This window comes from Panthera tigris, chromosome A2, assembly GCF_018350195.1.
Source record: "Panthera tigris isolate Pti1 chromosome A2, P.tigris_Pti1_mat1.1, whole genome shotgun sequence".
Taxonomy (NCBI): domain Eukaryota; kingdom Metazoa; phylum Chordata; class Mammalia; order Carnivora; family Felidae; genus Panthera; species Panthera tigris.
In genome coordinates this window covers 8,892,690-8,914,648 of record NC_056661.1, presented here as the reverse complement: position 1 = coordinate 8,914,648, position 21,959 = coordinate 8,892,690, and the positions used below count along the sequence as shown (strand labels likewise).

At 42.7% G+C, this 21,959-nt stretch overlaps 1 protein-coding gene across 3 annotated transcripts in view; it reads left to right on the top strand.

Moving 5' to 3' along the window:
• Window positions 1-1,946: 1,946 nt before the first annotated feature.
• LOC102960042 (zinc finger protein 709-like) overlaps window positions 1,947-21,959 on the top strand; it is a 63,573-nt gene continuing 43,560 nt past the window's right edge. The window contains exons 1-4 of one of the 3 annotated variants that reach the window (XM_042978249.1): window positions 1,947-2,493; window positions 12,969-13,095; window positions 13,287-13,359; window positions 13,879-15,755. In XM_042978249.1, the coding sequence (XP_042834183.1) occupies window positions 2,491-2,493; window positions 12,969-13,095; window positions 13,287-13,359; window positions 13,879-15,439 (1,764 nt within the window). In that variant the 5' untranslated portion in view covers window positions 1,947-2,490 and the 3' untranslated portion in view covers window positions 15,440-15,755. Of the gene's footprint in view, window positions 2,494-12,968; window positions 13,096-13,286; window positions 13,360-13,875; window positions 15,811-21,959 lie in introns of those variants that run through there. The other 2 variants (XM_042978248.1, XM_042978245.1) reach the window with 2 other exon arrangements.

Genomic DNA, 21,959 nt, shown 5'->3' with positions numbered 1-21,959 from the left:
ACTCTTGATATCAGGGTCATGAATTTGAGCCCCATGTTGGGTGTAGAGATTACATAGAAATAAATTCTGGGGAGCCTGGGTGGCTCAGTCTTGATCTCATGATTTCTTGGGCTTGAGCCCTGCATCAGGCTCTGTGCTGACAATGGGGAGCCTGCTTGGGATTCTCTCTCTCTCCCTCTCTCTTTGTCCCTCCCCCACTTAAGCGGTCTCTGTCTCTCTCAAAATAAATAAATAAACTTAAACACATTTAAAAAAAAAAGAATGAAAATCTCTAAAAAATTTTTAAAATGAAAAGTCAAGGGACGTGCATAGATATTTTCCAAGAAAGATTTACAAATGGCCAAGAGCACACAGAATGGGGGAAGGTGGTCAAAAGGTACAAACTTCCTGTTATAAAATAAATAAGTCATGGGGGTGTAATGTACAGCATGGTGACTATAATATAGTTCATAGTACTGTATTATATATTTAAAATTTGGTGAGAGAGTAGATCTTAAATGTTCTCATTGCAGGAAAATAATTGTAACTACACACATGATGATGAATATTAACTATACTTTTTGGTAGTGGTCATTTCTCAATATATACAAATATTAAATCACTGTGTTGTATGCCTGGCACTAATATAATAAGTCAATTGTATCTCAATTAAAAAAAATTTTTTTGATGTTTATTTATGTTTGAGAGAGAGAGGGACAGAGTGTGAGCAGGGAAGGGGCAGAGGGAGAAGGAGACACAGAATCCGAAACAGGCTCCAGGCTCTGAGCTGTCAGCACAGAGCCCGACGTGGGGCTCAAACTCATAGACCGCGAGATCATGACCTGAGCTGAAGTTGGACGCTTAACTGACTGAGCCACCCAGGCACCCCAATTGTATCGCAACTTTTAAAAAGAATGAAGTATTGATACATTCTGCAACACGGCATTCCCTGAGAAAATTATATCAAGTGATTGAAGTCAAACACAATGACGACATATTATATAATCCCATTCCTATGAAAGTCAACAAATATGGAATTTTACATAGACAGGAAATAAGTTAATGGTTGTCTAGGGCTGGCACTTGAAGGAGATAAGCAAGAAGATAGGACAGTGATAAGTAAAGTGTATAGAGTTTTCTTTTTAAGAGATAAATACGTCCTGAAATGAACTGTGGTGATGATTGCATGCATCTATGTAGGTACTGGAAACTGATGAGTTGTAAAAATTAAAGGGGTCTATGGTTATAGTATGTGAATTGGATCTAAATAAAGTTGTTCAACTCTTCAACAAATGTTGGGACAGTGTTGGGAAAACTGGACAGCCACATGCAAAAGAATGAAACTGGACCACTTCCTTTCACCATACACAAAAACAAGCTCAAAATGTATTAAAGACCTAAATGTGAGACCTGAAACCAAAAACATCCTTGAAGAGAGCATAAGCAGTAATCTCTTTGACATCAGCCATAGCAACATATTTCTAGTTTTGTCTCCTGAGGCAAGGGAAATAAAAGCAAAAATAAGCTATTGGGACTACAACAAAATAAAATTTCTGCACACTTCAGCTCAGGTCATGGTCTGGTGGTTAGTGAGTACGAGCCCCACGTCTGGCTCTGTGCTGACAGCTCAGAGCCTGAAGCCTGCTTGCGATTCTGTGTCTCCTTCTCTCTCCGCCCCTCCCCTGCTCACACTCTGTCTCTCTCTCTCAAAAATAAATAAACATTAAAAAAATTAAAATAAGCACTTTTTAAATTAAAAAAAGAGTTTTGCAATCCAATCTCTTAAGCATATTAATACTTTCCAAGAACGTCCCATGTTTACATAACTATTTCTTGTTTCTTGTTATATCAGTTAAAACAGTAATCGAATTACCTTATAGGGGTATTCTAGCCTTTTATATATCAAAGTTCTCTATACATTCAAACAATGACCTAAGAATAAATTTTCTTTCAGTGTAAAACGTACACCTGAGAATTTAGTCAATGCCTCTTACAACTGTGGTTGGTCTTTCGAAGAGTCCCTGCCCCCAGCTGAGACTGGGGCTCCAATTTTCCATCCCAGCCAACAGGCTTGGAAGGCAATAGGCTTTTTAAACTATGAAATAAGGATGGGGAAGCATCGGGTGGAAGACCCAACGCTGTCAATGGTCAACGATCAAAATGGAGCCAGGTGACTTTTAAGGGTCTGTACTTGCAAAGAAGGGTCACAGTTCCAGGAGTGGCTCCCAGCAGCTGGCGTTCCACGGACCCCTTACCTCTGGCCTGCTGTCACTCCGGAGGGAGTGGGTGGGCCTTGCAACCTGTCCAATCAGGGGAGACGTCAGGGCAAGGGGGTGGGGCGACGCTCCGCAGGCGCGCCGCGGGAGGCTTCTGGCTCCCGCCATTGTTTGGATCGCGGGTCGCCTGCGCTGAAGTCCTCCACGTCGCTGTGCCTCGGGTTCTGTCTTGCTGAGCCCTGGACCTTCCTCGGAAATCGTAGGTAGGACGCCGGGAGACACAGGAAAGCTAGAAATGGTGAGTGGGCAGGTCCGGGCTTCCGGAGAGGGGGCGGAGTGCTGGGTGGAACTGGCCGGAGCTGGCGGTGGCGTGAACTGGCCTCCTCGCGGACGACTCTGAAGTGTGAGCACCCGTTGGTGGCGCCGCTCGGACCTCAGTCCCGTCCGCGCGTGGCCAGGGGGCTGGGCCGGCCGCCGGCACCCCGACGACCTGTGCGGTCCCTGTGCGCGGCAGCTTCGGCCTTCGAGCCTCCGGACAGCTCCGCGCCCGCAGCGCCGCGTCTCTCCGGATGGTGCGGTGACCGTGGTGACGGGGGGCAATCGTGACCGGCTCTCTGGTGTCTGTGCGCGGGAGATGCTAAGTGTGGCCTTTGGGGTTTCCATTCCCTCCTTTCTCTTCAGAGGGGACCGGCTTTCTCCTGAGTTTTCCAAAATTTGGGGAAACCGTGAAATCCACGAGCCTGTCGCGGCACCGTCGCCCCCCCCCCCCCCCCCCCCCCCGCCGCGTCCAGCCCTCCCTAGGACTGGCATTCGTTGCCTAAATTAACTTCCAAATCCCTCCTGGCCCGCATCCCTCCTCCAGTTCGCAGCGTCTTTATGAACTATTCGTTCTCTATGGCGCCTTTTAAACAGACCCGATACTTCATTTGTTGATCATTTTCCCGCTGTCAGTGGATGGCTCTCTTAAAAGGGTTTAGTTTTTGTTCCTGGATATTTTACGGAATAGAAAAGTAGCGAATAACTGCCCGGTACAACGTGGTATGAAATCCTCGCGCCTCTCCCCCCAGGATCTTTCCTGGGCACAGACATCCTATGGGAAGTCCTTTGGGTGGCGGTTCCTCTTTGAAACTTTACTGGGTGATGTGCCCGACAGCACAGCCCCTCCCTGCCTTGGTTTGTCACATTTGAAACATTTCTTCAATTAATTTTAGTCTCAAGTTTTTCAGTGAATAAAAACGTATTTAAATTTTTTTTTTAACGTTTATTTTATTTTTGAGACAGAGAGAGACAGAGCATGAGCAGGGGAGGGTCAGAGAGAGGGGGAGACACAGAATCTGAAACGGGCTCCAGGCTCTGAGCGTTAGCACAGAGCCCGACGCGGGGCTCGAACTCACGGACCGTGAGATCATGACCCGAGCCGAAGTCGGACGCTTAACCGACTGAGCCACCCAGGCGCCCCTATAAAAACGTATTTAATCCATACAACGCGAAAAGCAGTTGTGAAGTATTTCCAAAGAGTCAAGAAAGGAGTGAATTTCAGGGAAAAAAAAAAAAAAACAAACATTTCTGGGATTACACCTCAGGTATTATTGTTATAATTTTTTTTTTTTTTTTACTTTTTCCCTCCCTTGAGTGTGTTACTAATATTCTGAGGTCTGTTCTTTGATTTGGACGAGTTGGGATGAATTTCCAAGGCTTAGACTTGCAGACCTGTGGTGTTCAGCTATGATTCATAGCTTGTAAAACAGTTTGTTCTCATGGAAATAATTAACGTCTTATTATTTTTTTAGTTTTTGTGAATGCGGTTCATACTTGGGAGGTTTCTTGTTGAGCCAGTTTATTGAGGGCCTTACAGTTGTGGGGTTTTTTTTTGTTTTTTTTTTTTTTTGCCCTCTCCTTTCCACATAAACACTGGGTTTGAGTGATTTGCTGGATTGTTCAAACACTGGGTTGATGTCATTTAAGATATCTCTGGTGGGGGCGCCTGGGTGGCTCAGTCGGTTAAGCATCTGACTTGGCTCAGGTCATGATCTCTAGGTTCATGAGATCGAGCCCCGCGTCGGGCTCTGTGCTGACAGCTCAGAGCCCGGAGTCTGCTTCAGATTCTGTGTCTCCCTCTCTTTCTCTGCCCCTCCCCCGCTCATGCTCGCTCTCTCTCTCTCTCTCTCTCTCTCTGTGAAAAATAAATAAACATTAAAAAAAATTAAAAATAAAATAAAAAAATAAAATATCTCTGGTGGTGCGAATAAATAAAAAATAAAATAAAATAAAATAAAATAATACAATATCTCTGATCTCTGGTGGTGCAGAGCAATGCCAGTGGCAGGCAGAGGCTTCCGGATGGTCTGTCCAAGCGTTGGCCCCCCCTTGAGGCTGCAAAAGGAAGTTCACGGTGCCCAGTTTTTCCTCCTGGAGCAGTACCTCCCCTGCCAGTGTGTGGGGCTTCCGGAGTTCATTCCCGTGGCTGCTCAGGTGTCCTTTCCGCAGACTGACCCACCTCGGGACTTCTGTCTCCACCAGGGGAGTCTACAATGGAAACTTTTTTTTTTTTTTTTTAAGTAAGTGGGGCTTGAACTCATGAGGCCAAGCTCAAGAGACACCTGCCGTACCCACTGAGCCAAACAGGGGCCCCTAGAATGTGAAACCTCCCGAATGTGGCTTTCCTTCTATCCTATGGGAAGCAGGCTGCTCCTAAGAGCTGATTCTGATCTTTCTTTCCTTTGGGTTCCTTTGCTGCTTGAACAGTACAGCCCTTTGGCTCTGGTTTCCTTTGGCACTTGGGCTCAGAAACTCTTAAGTTGATTGAGAGGTAACATGTGAGGAAAGCAAGAAAATTGTGGAACTAAGTAGAATCTGTACTCTGTTTAGGCAAGAGAACCTCAACATGTGAGAGGCATTCAGTTAAGTTTTCTTAAGGTCATTTAAAAATTTTTTTAATGTTTATTTTTGAGGGATAGAAAAAGCACGCACGGGAGGGGCAGAGGATCTGAAGCGGGCTCTGCACTGACAGCAAAGAGCCTGACGCGGGGCTGGAACTCCCGAACCGTGAGATCATGACCTGAGCTAAAGTTGGACGCTTCACTGACTGAGCCACCCAGATGCTCCTGAAGGTCATCTTTCATTTTTGGATCAGTTAGTGAATGCACTTTTCCCTAAAGAACATTGGCATTTAACAGGCTAAAGCAAATGAATTTCTATTTCAATTGATGTGAGGAAAACTACCCAAAGTTTATGTAAATATTTGAAAATCCAGTGCATTGAAGGAGCTAAGCTCAAATTCCTAAAATATTGTAATATGCTACTTACTCCTGGAAAATACCCGGAGTGTGATACAGGGGGGAAGGACAGACTGATACTCTGTGTCCTTCCAGTTAGGCATTTGAAAGTTTTCATTTTGTATGGTTTACACTTTTGTAAACTTTAGTGTTTAGTTATATTGTCAAATGGTTTCCTGTGTATAAAAGTTAAAATGAAATCAAGACTGTTAGTGTAATATACGTAAATTTCTCTATATTTTTTAAGTAAATTTGTAAGATAGCGAAGTGTGACTTAAGAAAATCACTGTGAACAAATCCTAGTTCCATCCAGCACTGTGAAGCCCAGCCACCCCCAAATACACAGTTTTAATCGTTTCTTGAGCCTCGTGTTAGGGTTTCTTTATATCCAACAAGCAATTGCGAATGCATATTTTTCTTAACCTATGTTTGTCCTTGTAATGAGCAGTCAGACTTTGCAATTTTGGATATTTTAGTGCTGACAGCTTAAGCCTCTCCCTGCCCTCTCCACTCCCACCTCCCTTGCTCCTTGTGCTCCCCGCTGGATGAGCTGATGAGAAAGCCTGGGTGGTCCCTCCCCTAGAACAGGTAGGAGATTCCAACCAGAAAAGCCCCCGCCTGTGTGCAGAACTCTTGCCCCCGCCCGCTTCCCAACCCCAATGGACTCCTTACCCAGCCAGGCTCATTTCTGTTCTCCTGAAGCCATTTCAGAGCTGCCTTCACAGGCAGCCTTGCCCTGAGACCTCTGTTATGTGAGTCCTAAGCCTTTTCCGACTGTCTGGGTGTCTGTGTACAGTGTTGTTGGGGCTACATCGCCATTCCCCTCAATTTCTGAACCACTTCTCAGCAGGGAGCCATAACAGTTGGCACCGTGAGCAGCGTGTCCACATGTGACCCCCATTCCATGGGTCTGTCTGCTCTTGCTATAAGTTGCTCCCTGATGGTGGCATGTACTGCCGGGGGCTGGTGAGCTCGTGCTGTGACCTGTGCTGTCCTGTGTTGCGTCGGTGACCCAGCAAGCCTCAGTTCTAGACTGAGCCAACCAGAGTTGGCAGTTGTGAGAATTTCTAGGCTTTTGGGAGCAGGACTGTCGGATTGGGGCCCTCCTTAAAGTGGTCCTGGGTCAATGTCTTTGCTGGTTTCTCTCCCTGTGTTAGAGTGAAGCTGTGACAGAGGCTGGATTGGCCCCTGTATACCCTGTGGAAAGAGGTGGCCTCATTCAGCGTTTACTCCTGGGAGAGCAGACATTTGGAAAGAGAAAGAAGAAAGGGTGAAAGGCAGCCAGTAAGTGGTGGGCTGAGTCCACACTCCGAATACCAGATGGTTGAATGGGACCTTTGAGTACCTCTGCTGCTCCTGCCCCTGCCTCTTCTGCAAGAAATATCCTGACTCTGCGGATTTGAGAGGACAGCATCCATGGCACCCTTTGACACAGCAATGGAATTGGTTCAAAGCTGACTTAAGTTCCTTGTCCTTAAACCCATGAAAGCAACCAGTTATCATGGGGAAGGCTCCTAACCCTGATGGCACTGATTTGAGACTCTCAGGAGGAAACCTTTTATAAACACCAGGGTAGAAAGGCACCCCCTCTGCCAAAGTATATCCAGGGACAAAGAAAACAAAAGAGGGATGCTCGAGGAAGGGACTAATAGATAAAGTACTGAAACAAAGGACCACAATTTGACTGAATTGGAAATCCAAAATGTACAAAAAGAATTTATACAACAGAACAGGTAAGAATTCACTGCTTGGCTTTTCAGCCTCTATAACATAAGTTCTGGATCAATTTTGCTATCTAATGTAATGTACTAACTCAAGAACCTTTAAGCAGTCAGTCAATACTAGGTCTCAAATATAGCTATACCTGGGATCCCACTCCCGTTTAAGCAGGGTACCCCTGATGGTCTCATGGCAGTCACTGAATAGGATATAGGGGAAAAACAGCACAGCTGTTTCTTCTTGACCGTCAGAACTATGGTCTTGTCGAAATCCTCCATGGACATAGCCCTGGTTGTTCTAAAAGAACCCAGAGTGATCTAGGAAGCTCTGAACCAATGATTCATAAATTAAAATTAAATAAAGCCATCGGCACTTATAAATTATCTTGACAAAATGGGACCTCACGGACTTGCCCTCTAAATTGAGTAGTTAATATGGCTCAACATAAATTGCTCAGGCCCTTGAAGGAATGAAACCACACATAAAACCTATTTAGCGAGGGGCTGATTATTCCCAGTGCTTCTCCTTTGAACAGCTGAATTTGACCTATTCTTACCTGGAATGAATGAATGAATGAATGACACCTCACAGTGGATTACTGTAACCTTGTAAATGTGGTCACGCCCAACACAGGTCTATATCCAGTCTCCAACTTTATGGAAATTACTGACTCAACCAATCAACAACTGGGTAAATCTGTCACAGATTTGGCTGGGTCTGTTCTGTTCAGTGTTTATCTAAAGAGCAGTTGCCTTCACTTTGCAGGGACATAGTATACCTTTACTGGGTTATCCTCATGGATCTTCAACAGCTTTGCCTTCCCACACAATTGTAGGCAAGATCTGAACTGCATCCTTGTTTCTACAAGAACACAGGTGTCACGTTATATTAATGAACTCCTCCTCCTCCTCTGAGAACATACTAGACAGACAAATATTGAGAAAAGGAGCTAGCAAAATTTGGATGGGACATTGTCATGCATAAAATGTGAGGCCTGGTCAACCATGTTATTGTACCGGAAATTGTTTGATCATCTGACACCTGCTCCTTCTCTAACATCATGAGGAAATAGCTGTTCTCCCTAGCAATACCCCAACCTCAACGATGTTCTTTTGTTGTTCCAGAAGTAACATATTCCTTGTTTACAAATTTTACTTGAACCCATTTATGCTGTTATTTACAAATGGGCACCTGTACCTCAAAAGGCTGGAGGTTTTTCAAATTGCCATTGAACTGGCACTCCTGGTCGTGCCCACAGAGACTTCTTCACTGTAGATGATTCATTGGCCTCCTTTCACGCCTCCTGGAATTACCCATGATGGCCTTGGAAAAGGCCTGCTCTGTTACCAGCTTGAGACATTATGGGGCAAACCTTGGACTTAGCCGCCTGCGGGAGGGGGTGACCTATTCTCTGCTCCATCTCTTGCAAGATGTCTTAGTACTGAAATAAGCCCCTCCCTTTCCCAGGCCCCTGGCCTCCCCGAGGAGCTCCATAGGAGTACCTGAGTGAAAAGCAATGGTAGTCCGTAGACTTTAGGTATGACATCACCACATTTGTACATGGTGGAGCATAGGCAGAATTGCTCCTTTTTTTTTTTAATTAATTAATTAATTAATTAATTAATTTAGAGAGAGAGCGAGAGAGAGAGAGAGAGAGAGAGAGAGAGAGAATCCCAGGTAGGCTCCACACTGTCAGCACAGAGTCCAACACGGGGCTTGAACTCACGAACCGTGAGATCATGACCTGGGCCGAAGCTGGACACTCAACCAACTGAGCCACCCAGGCGCCCCAGAGTTGTTGCTTTTTATGTCTTAATTGGGATGTCTCACTAATAACTGGACCCAGTGGTCATTACTACTGACCACACATCCAGTAGTCATTTTAGCACCAGGCAACAAAACATTATCTTCATCTGTTGACTAGTCTTGAGTGATTCTCTGAGTTGCCCCTTTGAGGTGAAAAGATTCTAGGAATCTTATGCCTCCACCATCCCCAGTGTAAATCAAAGTAACACTTGGCCCTACATATACTAAGGCCAGAATACAAGACCTTGCCAGGACACTTATCTAGGTCTGAGTCAAGATGCTACTGACAGTAACAAAGACAGACATTTCATTTCTCAAAGTATACTGTGCTGGGTGCTCTAACAAGGCATTCAGTGGAAGTTGTTTCTCCTCCCTTCCAAGTCTCGGCGCAGGCTTCATAGAGCACCGTAATGGCTTACTGAAATAAGTTGAAATTCATTGAATGAAAGATGGTCTATGCTTCTCATGGATCAGTTATCAGGTGTGAATATGAATGTGTCTGTCTTTTTCTTTTCCTAGTAGACTTTTTTAACTTTAAGAGAATTTTAACAGAAAATTTAATCAGAAAATACAGAGGCTTCCCACATAATCCCTCTGCCTTGACAAGGTTTTTCCTATATTTTATATCTTGTATTGTTGTAATACCCTTATTCCATTTGTTGAACCAACTTTGATGCATGAAAGTCCTTATTTTACAATTAAGGTTGACGCTGTGTCATATAGTCTCAGGTCTTTAGCTAATGTGAAATGATGTGTCTCCATCATTTCTGTATCATATAGAATACTTTCACTCTTCGGAAAAATTTCCTATTCCCTACCTTGTCATTCATCCCTCCCTCCCACCCCATATCCTGGTAACCAGAGATCTTTTAATAACTTTTAATTTTCTCTTTTCTGAAATGTCATTCCCTTGGAATCATTCAGTGTGTAGCCTTGTCATATGGTTTTCCTGCACTTAGAAATATGACTTAAGGGGCGCCTGGGTGGCTCAGTCGGTTAAGCGTCCAGCTTCAGCCCAGGTCATGATCTCACAGTTCGTGGGTTTGAGCCTCACGTCGGGCTCTGTGCTAACAGAACAGAGCCTGGAGCCTGCTTCAGAGTCTATGTCTCCCTCTCTGTCTGCCCCTCCCCTGCTCACGCTCTGTCTCTGTCTCTGTCTCTCAAAACTGAATAAACTTAAAAAATATATATATATATATGATTTAAAATTTTCTTCATGTCTTTTGGCTTGATGAGCTCATTTCTTTCATCACTGAAGAATATTTCATCCTGTGGATGCACCAGTGATATTTTCTATCAGTTCACCTATTGAAATTATCTTGGTTCCATGTAAGTCGTGACAAGTTTGCATAAAGCTCCTATAAACATTTACATGTAGGGTTTTTATGAACCTAAGTTTTCAGCTCATTTATGTATATTTGAAATGTATAATTGCTACATAGTCTGGTAAATGTGGCCTTAGTGTTAAGAAATTGCCTTTCTTCCAAAGTAGGTATATCATTTTCTGTTTCCACCAGCAATGAATGAGGTCACCTGTTGCTTTCCATTTTTCCAATTGTTTGGTGTTCTAAGTGTTGTTTTTTTTTTAATGTTTATTTGTTTTTGAGACAGAGAGAGACAGAGCATGAACGGGGGAGGGTCAGAGAGAGAGGGACACAGAATCCGAAGCAGGCTCCAGGCTCTGAGCCGTCAGCACAGAGCCCGACGCGGGGCTTGAACTCACGGAAAGTGAGATCATGACCTGAGCCGAAGTTGGACGCTCAACCGACTGAGCCACCCAGGCGCCCCAGTTCTAAGTGTTTTTAATGTTAGTGCTTGATGCCAGTCCCTTATCAGATAAGTGACTTCCAAAGATTTTCTGCCAGCTTATTGCTTGTGTTTCATTCTGTTAACTTGTTTCACTAAGTAGCTTTTCATTGTAATGAAGTCCAAGGTATTTTCTTCTTTCTTAAATCTTGCTTTTTTTTCTTTTTTAAATAATCTCTACACCCAACATGAGGCTGAAACTCACTACCCTGAAATTAAGAGTTGCATACTCCACCGACTAAGCCAGCCAGGTGCCCCTGCTCTTGTTTTCTTAAAAATTAATCACCAAATACTACATCACCAGGATTTTCTATCTTAATCTTTTAGGAGTGTTAAAATTCTACAATATACCCTAAGATCTGTGATCAAATTTGAGTTAATTTTTGTGAAAGGTGTACAGTTTGTAGATTTGTTTTTTTTGTATGCTCATGTCCAGTTTTTTTTGACATTATTTGTTGAAAAGACTGTTTCCCATGGAGTTAACTTTGGTTCTTTGTCAAAGGTGAGTTCACTGTATTTGTGTAGATCTACAGAAAAGCAGTTGCCTTTTCTATACTAACTTTTTATCTTTTAGTTTTTCTCTTCTCAGTTCATGGGGTTTTCTTTGTTATTTGGAATTTTTTGACATTTTCTCAATTGACAATCTTGTCATATGACACAAAGACAGTTTTATTTCTTGCTTCTCCAAATGTATGCCTATTATTTTTTGTTATTTACCTTTTATTCCCCTTGTCTGAATGCATCAGCTAGGAATCCCGGTACAAGATTGTCTAAGTGTAGTGAGAGAGGACATTCTTGCCTTTGTTCTGAGGTTACCGGAAAGCATGTAGTTCTTTTAAGGTGGTACACTTATATTAAACAAGATCCCAGTTGATGTAGAGGCACATGGGGTCAGTGGGGAAACATTCTCTTACCTCAGGGATTTGCTCTCAGTCTTTCAGGGAGCCTTTGTCCCTGGGCTTGACCTACTGTGATACAATGAGAAAGATGTGTTGTAAGTGTCCTCGGTTCCTAGCAAAAGCTCTTGAAGCCCTTGAGATTACTTGAGTGTTAATGGTGAAAGAATGTGTGTGTTTTTAAAATTTTTTTCTAATGTTTATTTTTGAGAGAGAGAGACAGACAGACAGACAGTGTGTGAGCCACGAAGGGGCACAGAGAGAGAGGGAAACACAGAATCCAGCTCAGGCTCCAGGCTCTGAGCTGTCAGCACAGAGCCCGACGCGGGGCTCGAACCCACCAACTGGGAGGTCATGACCTGAGCCGAAGTCTGGCACTCAACTGACTGAGCCACCCAGGCGCCCCAGAATGTGTTTTGTTTAGTGAGGTTTTATGGTGGGGTTTTGGACACCTGAAATAGCCAACTTTGATTAAAACTTTAGAAAGTTGGGCTGCAGGTCCCAGCTTCTGGGTATAGGATAGGGGCTAGAGGCTGAGTTAATTACCAGTGTCCAGTGATTTAATAAATTGAATCCATGTAATGAAACCTCCATCAAAATTCTTAGAAACAGGATTCTGACGGTTTCTGTGTTGGTGAATCAATCCAGGTGCTGGAAGGTTGGCATGTCCATAGTGGGGGTGGGAGCTTTGGATGCCCCACCCCCCATCTCCGTTCCCCTTACCGTTGCCTTAACTTGTCCTATGTATTGCACCTTTTGCCTGTTCCTTATTTGTATGATTTATAGTAAACTGGTAATGGTAAATAAAGCATTTTGCTAAGCTCCTCAAAATCATTTCAGTAAATTAGCAAACAGGTCAGAGTGTGGAGGGAATCTGTGAATTTGTAGTTGCCTGTAGAAATAGTAAACTGGACTCCCCATTTATAGCTTGTATCTCAAATAGGGACAGTGTGTGGGACTGCCTTTTTAAACTATGAGTCTGACTTAAACTCTGGGTAATTTGTGTTAGAATTGGACACCTTTTTAGTGACATAGAATTGGAGAAGTGGCTTTGGAACAGGTACCACATATTTGGTTTCAGGAGTGAGAGAACCCTATCATCTGCCCCACCTTTGGGGCAGAAAGGAAAGAAATACCTTTGTTCCCCCCCCCCCCCCCCCCCCCCCCCGGTCACTTAGGCTCTGGGAGTCATATGGAACTTCTTATAAATTGAGTATAGGTCTTCAGGGGTCTGTCTCATCCATCCTATGTACATATATGGGATTATTTAGGACTCGGTGGCCTTTGAGGATGTGACTGTGAAGTTCACCATGGAGGAGTGGGCCCTCCTGGATCCATCCCAGAAGAAACTCTACAGAGATGTGATGCAGGAAACCTTCAGGAACCTGGCCTCAATAGGTAGGGACGACGACATTTCTTGCTTACTAAGTCAATTAGAGATCCAGTGTAACTTGCTCCTCAGTGCTATTTTAAGGGAAAAAATGGAAAGGGAATGTTTTTGTTAATAAACCTGCCATGGTCATAACTTATCATGGACCTAGAATCTAGCAATTCTATAAATTTTTATAATTTATAATGCTTTTTCCTAGTATGTATTTCAGAAGAAAAATGGGAAGTCTATGACAGCGAAGATCGGGATGAGAATCATGGGACACATCTAATGTGAGTAGCATTCACGTGGGAAAACAAGAGAATCTAGAGATGTGATGAAATTTTATTTTTAAGTTTTATTTATTTACGTGATCGCTGCACCCAGTGTGGGGCTCGAACTCGTGACCCCGAGATCAAGAGTCAGATGCTCTACCAACTAAGCCAGCCAGGTGCCCCCGTAAAATTTTAAAACCAAACAAATAAATTATCCTGGATTTATTTAAATCCATTGATCCATAGGCTATTTTCATCGGTAGTTTTTTCCCACATGTGGCCGAGATATACAGGTTTTGAAATATGGTACGCCTGGAAACAGCATATAGAAATACCATTTATGAGTATTACTGTTTTGATAACAGCTAAGGTGGAGCCCTATTGCAGAGCTTTTGGTATGTTCACTTTCAAACAATCAAAACCTGCAGAAAACCTACATTTTCCTTGATGGTAACAAGTCACTGTCATAGTTATTCGTAAACATAAGCTCATTAATAACCAAGCTATTAGTAATATGCTTCTCGTTTTTTACAGCAGTCAAATGGTAGGAAGACTCTGTAAATGTAAAGAATGTAGCCAGTATGAAGGACTCTTCGGCCAGATTCCAAATCGGAATCCGAAGAAGAGAACTCCTACTGGAATAAAACTAGGTAAATGCCCTTTGTGTGGACAGGCGTTCATGCATCATTCATCTTTTAACAAGCACCTGAGATCTCACGCTGGACACAAACTATATGAGTATCAAGAAGGTGAAGAGAAGCCTTATAAATGTAAGCGTTGTGGGAAATCCTTCAAGCATCGCCAATCTATTCGAATGCACGAAAGGTCGCACAGTGGACAGAGGCCCTATGAATGTAAGCACTGTGGGAAAGCTTTCATTTGTCGCAATTACTTTCAAATTCATCAAAGGGCACACAGTGGGGAAAAGCCCTACAAATGTACAGAATGTGGTAAAAGCTTTAGTTATTCAAGTAACTTACGTAAACACGAAAGGACTCACGTTGGAGAGGAATCTAGTGAATGTAAGCAATGTGGTAAAGCTTTCAGTTGTGTCAGGTCCTTTCGAATACACGAAAGGATACACAGTGCGAAAAAGCCCAAGGAATGTACAAAATGTGGTAAAACCTTCAGTTACTCAAGTAATTTACATAAGCATGAGAGAAGTCATAATGGGGAGAAACTCTATGAACGTAACGAAGGTGGGAAAGCCTTGCATTCCCTCACCAAATTTCGAAGACCCGCGATCAAGCACAATGGAGACGGACTTTATAAATGTAAGGAGTGTGGGAAAGCCTTCAGGTGTCCCAAAAACTGTCGTAGTCATGAAATGACACACAGCGGAGTAAAGCCGTATGAATGTAAGGAATGTGGTAAAGCTTTCAGCTCTCCCAGGTCCCTTGGAAAACACAGAAGAATTCATACTGCAACGAAGCCTCACGAATGTAAGGAATGTGGTAAGGCTTTTCGTTATCCCAGTTCCCTTCGAAATCATGAAAGAACTCATACGGGGGAGAAACCTTATAAGTGTAAGGAATGTGGGAAAGCTTTTAGTTGTCCCAATTATTTTCGAATTCATGAAAGAACTCACACTGGAGTAAAACCATATGAATGTAAGCAGTGTGGAAGAGCTTTCAGCTGTCCCCAGTCCTTTCGGATACACGAAAAGACGCATAGCGCAGAAAAGCCCTATGAATGTGCAAAATGCGGTAAAGTCTTCAGGTACTCCAGTAACTTACGCAAACATGAGAGATCTCATACCGATGATAAACGCTATGAATGTAAACTATGTGGTAAGGCCTTCAGCAGTCACTACTATGTTCAAAAACATGAAAGAACTCACACTGGAGAAAAACCCTATGAATGTAAGGAATGTGGGAAAGGCTTCATTTTTCGCTCGGGTGTTCGATCGCACATGGTAATCCACACTGGAGATGGGCCTTATAAATGTAAGAAATGTAAAAAAGCATTTATTTCTCCCAGTTCGTTACGAACACATGAAAGAACTCACACTGGAGAGAAACCTTATCAATGTAAAACTTGTAGTAAAACCTTCAGTCTTACAAATTCCTTACGAAATCATGAAAGAACTCATACATGAGAGAAATGCATGTGGTAAAGCTTTTTCCTATTTTCCTGTGAAAATAAGGAATGTGAGAAAGCAAAAGATTTGTTGCATAATCTTTCACAGACACGTAAGAATGCACACTGGAGAGGAATTGTAGAAATGTACAGAACGCAAGAAAGCCTTCAGTTGTCCTGTTTCCTTCAGAACTTACCAAAAGTCACAGTGGAGAGAATTCTATTGGTAATAAACAATGTGGGAAACCTTCACTTGCCCGCCATCACTAAACATCTCATTGCCCAGATTCGTCCTGTATAACTAAAAAATAAAAACTTTGTAATTTTTGCAGATATTTTCAAGGTGGTATGAAAGTTATATGGGAAAGAAATCATACTCAAGTAATATGGGTAAGCTCTTTGAACCTTCATGTATAACACTTCTGAAAATTCACAACATGAAAGAAATGTTATAATCGTTATACATGTAAGGTCTTTATCAAGGATTCATTCTCTTGAGAGAGAGCGTGCGCCCATGTGGTGGGGGAGGGGCAGAGGGAGAGGGAGAGAGAATTTTAAGGAGGCTACATGCCCAGCGTGGATGGACATGGGGGTCGATCTCACAACCATGAGGTCATGACCTGAGTCAAAATCCAGTTGGATGCTTAACTAACTGACCCACTCCGGCGCCCAAAGGATTCATTTGTAAAGTGATTCTCTGCACTGTGGATTTCTACTTACCTTTGAAAGCAGATATTGAAGTGCGATAATTAAGTAGGTACTCTTTAAGCAAGAGTTCCTAAGTTTAGTAAGTAATTTTTTTCCCGAGTAATATTATTGTGTTCTTATTTTGAAGTCTGTTGGATCCATGGGTTATTGAAGTGTATTTCTAATATGCAAGTAGGTTTAATTTTTATATGATTTTTAAGTTCTGGAAGGAGAGGAACGTTGAAAAATAACACTTTCTTCCTTTTCCCTAGAGTCCTCCTGTGGGGCATGTACTCAATATGCTTTAGCCATTATTTCTATATTCTACATTTCTTTATTAACACAGAGTTCCCCTTTCATTGACCTAAAGAGACTCTTTCTGTTTTCCTTACCAACTTTCCTTTCCTTTCCTTTCCTTACCAACTTACCATATAGTTGTCAATATGCAAAGTTCATCATACAGTTTTGTGAATTTGTCATTGCTTGTGGCTGGAATTTGGAGTATAGAGTTACATTAAGAATAAAGGTCTTGGGGCGCCTGGGTGGCTCAGTCAGTTAAGCGGCCGACTTCGGCTCAGGTCATGATCTCGCGGTCCATGGGTTCGAGCCCCGCGTCGGGCTCTGTGCTGACAGCTCAGCGCCTGGAGCCTGTTTCAGATTCTGTGTCTCCCTCTTTCTCTGACCCTCCCCTGTTCATGCTCGCTCTCTCTCTCTCTCTCTCTCTCTCTCTGTCTCAAAAATAAATAAATGTTAAAAAAAAATTTTTTTTTAAAGAATAAAGGTCTGTGTGAGGTAGAACAATAATAAATCTAGAGTTGGAGATGACCCTCCTTGATGCTGTTAATGTCAAAGTCAGTAATGTGAAGTATGTTTTCCAGTATCTATTGCATTTATGTACCCGTGTTAGAATTCACTAAAGCCTAACCTACATGAAACTTGGAACACAGAAGTGAAATGGGGTTAGGCACGTTTTTCAGCCACCTGTATAGACGCAGGTAGAAGCATAGGACTTCATGGACACCTGCCTCCAGCCTGTTTTCCTGATTCTTTTTTTCCTTTTTTCCCTGAGAATCAAGAATAATCTCAAAACCACCACCAAGTGCTTGACTTCCATTTGATCCCAGCAGTAGGCTTCTACAGTTGTGTCCAAAGTTCTACATCAGAGACCCGGCAGGGGTTAAAATTTCCAGCAAGCTCTCAGGTATCCACAAATTTAGGCTGTCGTGGTTGAGAATGTTCTCTGAAGTGCCACCCCCTTCTTTCCTAGATTTTACTCATATAAGGTCTAATGTGTATAGTAAACACCCTTTTCTGTTAATACCACGGTTGACTGTGTGTTTGTGTTTCCCCTATGACAGCTGTAGTGGGCCAGTCTGGCAAAACTACATGGCCTTGTGCAGTGACTGCTGAGGGCCAGTCCTTCCGTGTGAGAATCAGCACCTTCCTCCTATCAGGCAGATTCTTTCTGGGTGTTTCACGTAATTCATAGTTGAGCATAATCCCTCGATATATTGTTAGTTATCTTGGTATGTGATTGAAAATGTGTGCATTTCTTCCTCTGATGAATTCATTTATAGTTTTTTCTTAGAAATACTTGGTTAATTTTAACAAGCACTTGTATGCTAATATGTGGTATGATGTTGAGAGGATATATTGAAATGTCTTGTTTATTTAAAAAAACTTTGTTTTTTATTTATTTTGAGAGAGAAACAGAGCATGAGTGGGTGAGGGGCAGAGAGAGAGGGAGCCACCGAATCTGAAACAGGCCTCAGGCTCTCGGCTCTCAGCACAGAGCCCCACGCGGGCTCAACCCACGAACCACGAGATTGTGACCTGAGCCGAAGTCAGACGCTTAACTAACTGAGCCACCCAGGCTCAGGCGCCCCTAAAATACTTTGTAATTATGGATTTTCAGATCAACTTTTGTAATTTTCTTCACTTAATCGTTATATATTATAAGTCAATATTATTGAGGCGTCTGGGTAGCTCAGTCGGTTAGGTGTCCGACTTCGGCCCAGGTCATGATCTCACAGTTCGTGAGCTCGAGCCCCGCGTTGGGCTCTGTGCTGACAGCTTGGAGCCTGGAGCCTGCTTCAGATTCTGTGTCTCCCTCTCTCTCTGCCCCTCCCCTGCTCATGCTCGCACTCTGTCTCTGTCAAAAATAAATTAAAAAAAAAATTTTTTTTTAAGTCAGTATTATTGTGTGCATATAAATTTGAGTATTTTTTTCCTTAGGAAAATATTTAAAAATTCTTTTATACTTAGAATTTTTATGATAAAACTAATTTTTCATTTGTTCATAAAACCACAGACTTACGTCATTTTCAGTTGCATTTTGCTCAAGACCACTAGTGTCGCATCTATAGTCAAAGACAAGAGTATATGAAATCTAGAAATAAGTATGACCATAAGCCATAAATAACCGTGCTGTGTAACAACAGTATCAGCACACTTGATTAAAAGGAGTTCTCATTGGAATTTGACTTGTGGTAGATTATTTGATTGCTGTTTAAGAAAGGAAGACGTTTTTCTGTATTGGGGCTTTGAGAGAATGAACTTAATTCAATCATAAATAATCATAGTAATTCTTACATAGAAGGCAGAAAGAATGGCTTGATGGTAAACCTAATTTGTAAGAAGCAGAAATCGTATTAGTGAATAGAAGGTCATTTTGGTTATTTCTTTGGGATCTGTTCTGTATTGTCATGTTAGGGATTTGGTTATAGAATACTTTTATGTTGATCGAAAATGGTTACAAGGTATCTGTGTCTGATGATGGACATATGAGATACTTTTCAACGGTCTAGGCCTTGCATGGAGTACTAGGCCAGCTCTCAGTCGTCTGGAACATCTTACCTTTCTTGTTATTTAAATACTGAAATATTCCCTACAGAGTATTGGACACTTCCGTAAACTACCTCACTTAAAGTATATATATTTCAAATCACATATCCTTTAGCAAAATATGTAAGACTTACTATTTCTTTTAGGAGTAATGCTTACAAATTTAGGGATATTGTCGAAGAACACAAACTCCAAAAGTGACAGAGTCAAGATCCCTCTTCCAGTGAAGCCCTTCTTTTTTTTTTTTTTTTTTTTTTTTTTAATGTTTATTCATTTTTGAGAGAGCATGAGCCGGGGAGGTGCAGAGAGAGAGAGGGAGATACAGAATCCGAAGCAGGCTCCAGGCGCTGAGCTGTCAGCACAGAGCCCGACGTGGGGCTCGAACCCACGAACTGTGAGATCATGACCTGAGCCGAAGTCAGATGCCTAACCGAGCCATCCAGGCGCCCCTCAGTGAAGCCCTTCTTGCTCAGAGACAATGCTCTTAATGTTCATTTTTCAACACCATGTCAGGAAGTGTAGGCTGAAAATACAATTTAGCACAAATATTTAAGCCACTCTAGACCGTAGATAACATAGGCATGAAAGAAACAAGTTCCTATGTTCTTGGTGCTTATGTTTTTGTGAGACAAGAAGATGGTTAGTTGAGAAAGCTTTGGTTTTTAATTAGAAAATAAATGTTGTGAAGGAAAGGAAATGAAGGTCCATGACAAGGAGGTAGGGAGTGGGTTGTAGGTCTTCTCTATGGAGGGTGGGGATCACAATGAGTGAGAATGTGATCGTTTTACCACCATCTAATACATCCTAACTATGGAGCAGCTGCTGGTGTGTGGATGGAAGTAATGGCCAATACCACCAGAAGTCCCGCACTCCTGGCATGAAGGACAGGGATTCCCCACACAGGAAAGATCTAGACCGGTTTCATCTTTGTTTTGGCCCTGGTTATAAGTTGTAGGGCATGTGCTATTTGATTATGAGCACACTCCTGGGTGTTGGGATGTGAGACTGACCATTATGTTTATGCTTATGTATGTTTCTCTTTGACATCAGATGAAAGGAATTGAAACTCCCTTAATGATTTGGCACGTATTTTCTGGCTGATCAGACTGAGTGGCACACTTTGTGCCCCATGCCAAGTTCCAGTCTGAGGAGGTTCTGTCATCTGTGGAGCTATAGCCCATCATGAGTTTTCCCGTGAGTAGAGTGATAGGGGAGCTGTATCATTTCATTGTTTAGTTTTTATTTATTTTTTTAACATTTATGCATTTTTGAGAGACAGAGACCGAGCGTGAATAACGGAAGGGGGGAGGGGGGGAGAGACAGAGACAGAGACAGAGGGAGACACAGAATCCGAAGCAGGCTCCAGGCTCCGAGCTGTCGGCACAGAGCCCAACGTGGGGCTGGAACCCACGAACTGCGAGATCATGACCTGAGCTGAAGTCGGACACTTAACCCACTGAACCATCTAGGCACCCCTCATTGTTATTTTTTAAAGTTTACTTAAAGTAGTCTCTACACCCAACACGGGGCTCAAACTCACAACCCTGAGATCAAGAGTCGCTTGTCCTTCTGACTCAGCCACCCAAGTGCCTTGAGCTGTATCATTTTAAGTAGCATCCCAAGGTAGTGGCAAAGGAGGTAGATTTGACCTCCTCAAAGTGGGGATTTTCTGTGCCTTTTTATAAAGATAGTATCTTGATGGTTTTTGTTTAAGGGTGTACAAGGCCACTTTCGTTATTGTCACGGATCACTTCTGTCTGTTTACGCTTCCAGGAGATATCATGGAAGACGAGGTAAAAAGCGGCAGCTTTTCTTTCGTAAAACAGCTAAGGAAATCCATATCTGGTTTCTTTCTTCTTCGGTGGCAATTTGTTTTCTTAGTATTGTAGAGATGATGTAATTTTATTAGTAGTCCTACCTCATTTGATCTCTGACCTCATTATTCCTTCCATCACACAAGCAGGGATCTTACTCCAATTCACATAGCTCATAATAGTGGAATCTCTCCGTTTTGAAGGCATAATACGTGCCCTGGGCAATGTCACGTTTTAAATTCGGGAGAGCACGGCAAAGTTTATACGATTGTGCACTTTTACAAATGTGCCCTCAGAAGGTAACATAGCATTCCACATGTTCCGGAAAAAGCAAAAGTGTGGGAACCTAAAACAGATCGGTGGTAAGCAGTCAGTCCAAACAGGCACCACAGATTGTTCTTTGGGGATGATGGAGTATTCTCCATCTTGCGAGTGTCACAACTATACATTTATGAAAATACACAACTACTCAAATTGTATGTGTACATACTAAAAGTAATTCACAGAAAACAGTACAAATGTTTTCGCGTGCTAGGAGGATGTTAAAACCCTGGGTTTCATTTCTGTGCGCGATACTTCCTCCACCTTGGGGTCCTTCCTAGGAAGAATTCTGAGACGTGAGGAGGGAGGACCTAAGCCACCATAGACTTGGAACCTGGTCTGAAGTTAGACAACACCTTCAGGGCTTCACTTACCCTCCTGTCATTCACATGAAAAATGATAGGGCTCCTGGTGCCACTTTTAACGGCGGGAATCTCAGGTCCTATCCTGGGAATGCTGTCATCCGCAACAAAGATGCCTCTAACAGATCCTGGTGGGAACTGTCTGGGTTTATCCTAATCGAATGCTTGATTATCAGCATCGCGTCTTCTGAGAGCAGGTCTTGAGGCCATTTTCAGATGTGAAGTTTCCCATCTCTTGCCTACACTGTTCCTGCCTGCTGAGGAAGTTTTTATTTATTTATTTATTTATTTATTTTATTTTTAGTTTATTTTAGTTTAGTTTATATTATATTTTATTTATTTTTTATTTTATATTTTATTTTATTTTATATCACTTCTTTAAAAAGTTTATTTCGAGATAGAGCGCCAGTGGGGGAGGGGCAGAGAGCGAGAGGGAGAAGGAGAATCCCAAACAGGCTCCACAGTCTCCGCCCCGAGCCCTACCCAGCTGGATCCCGTAAACCGTGAGATC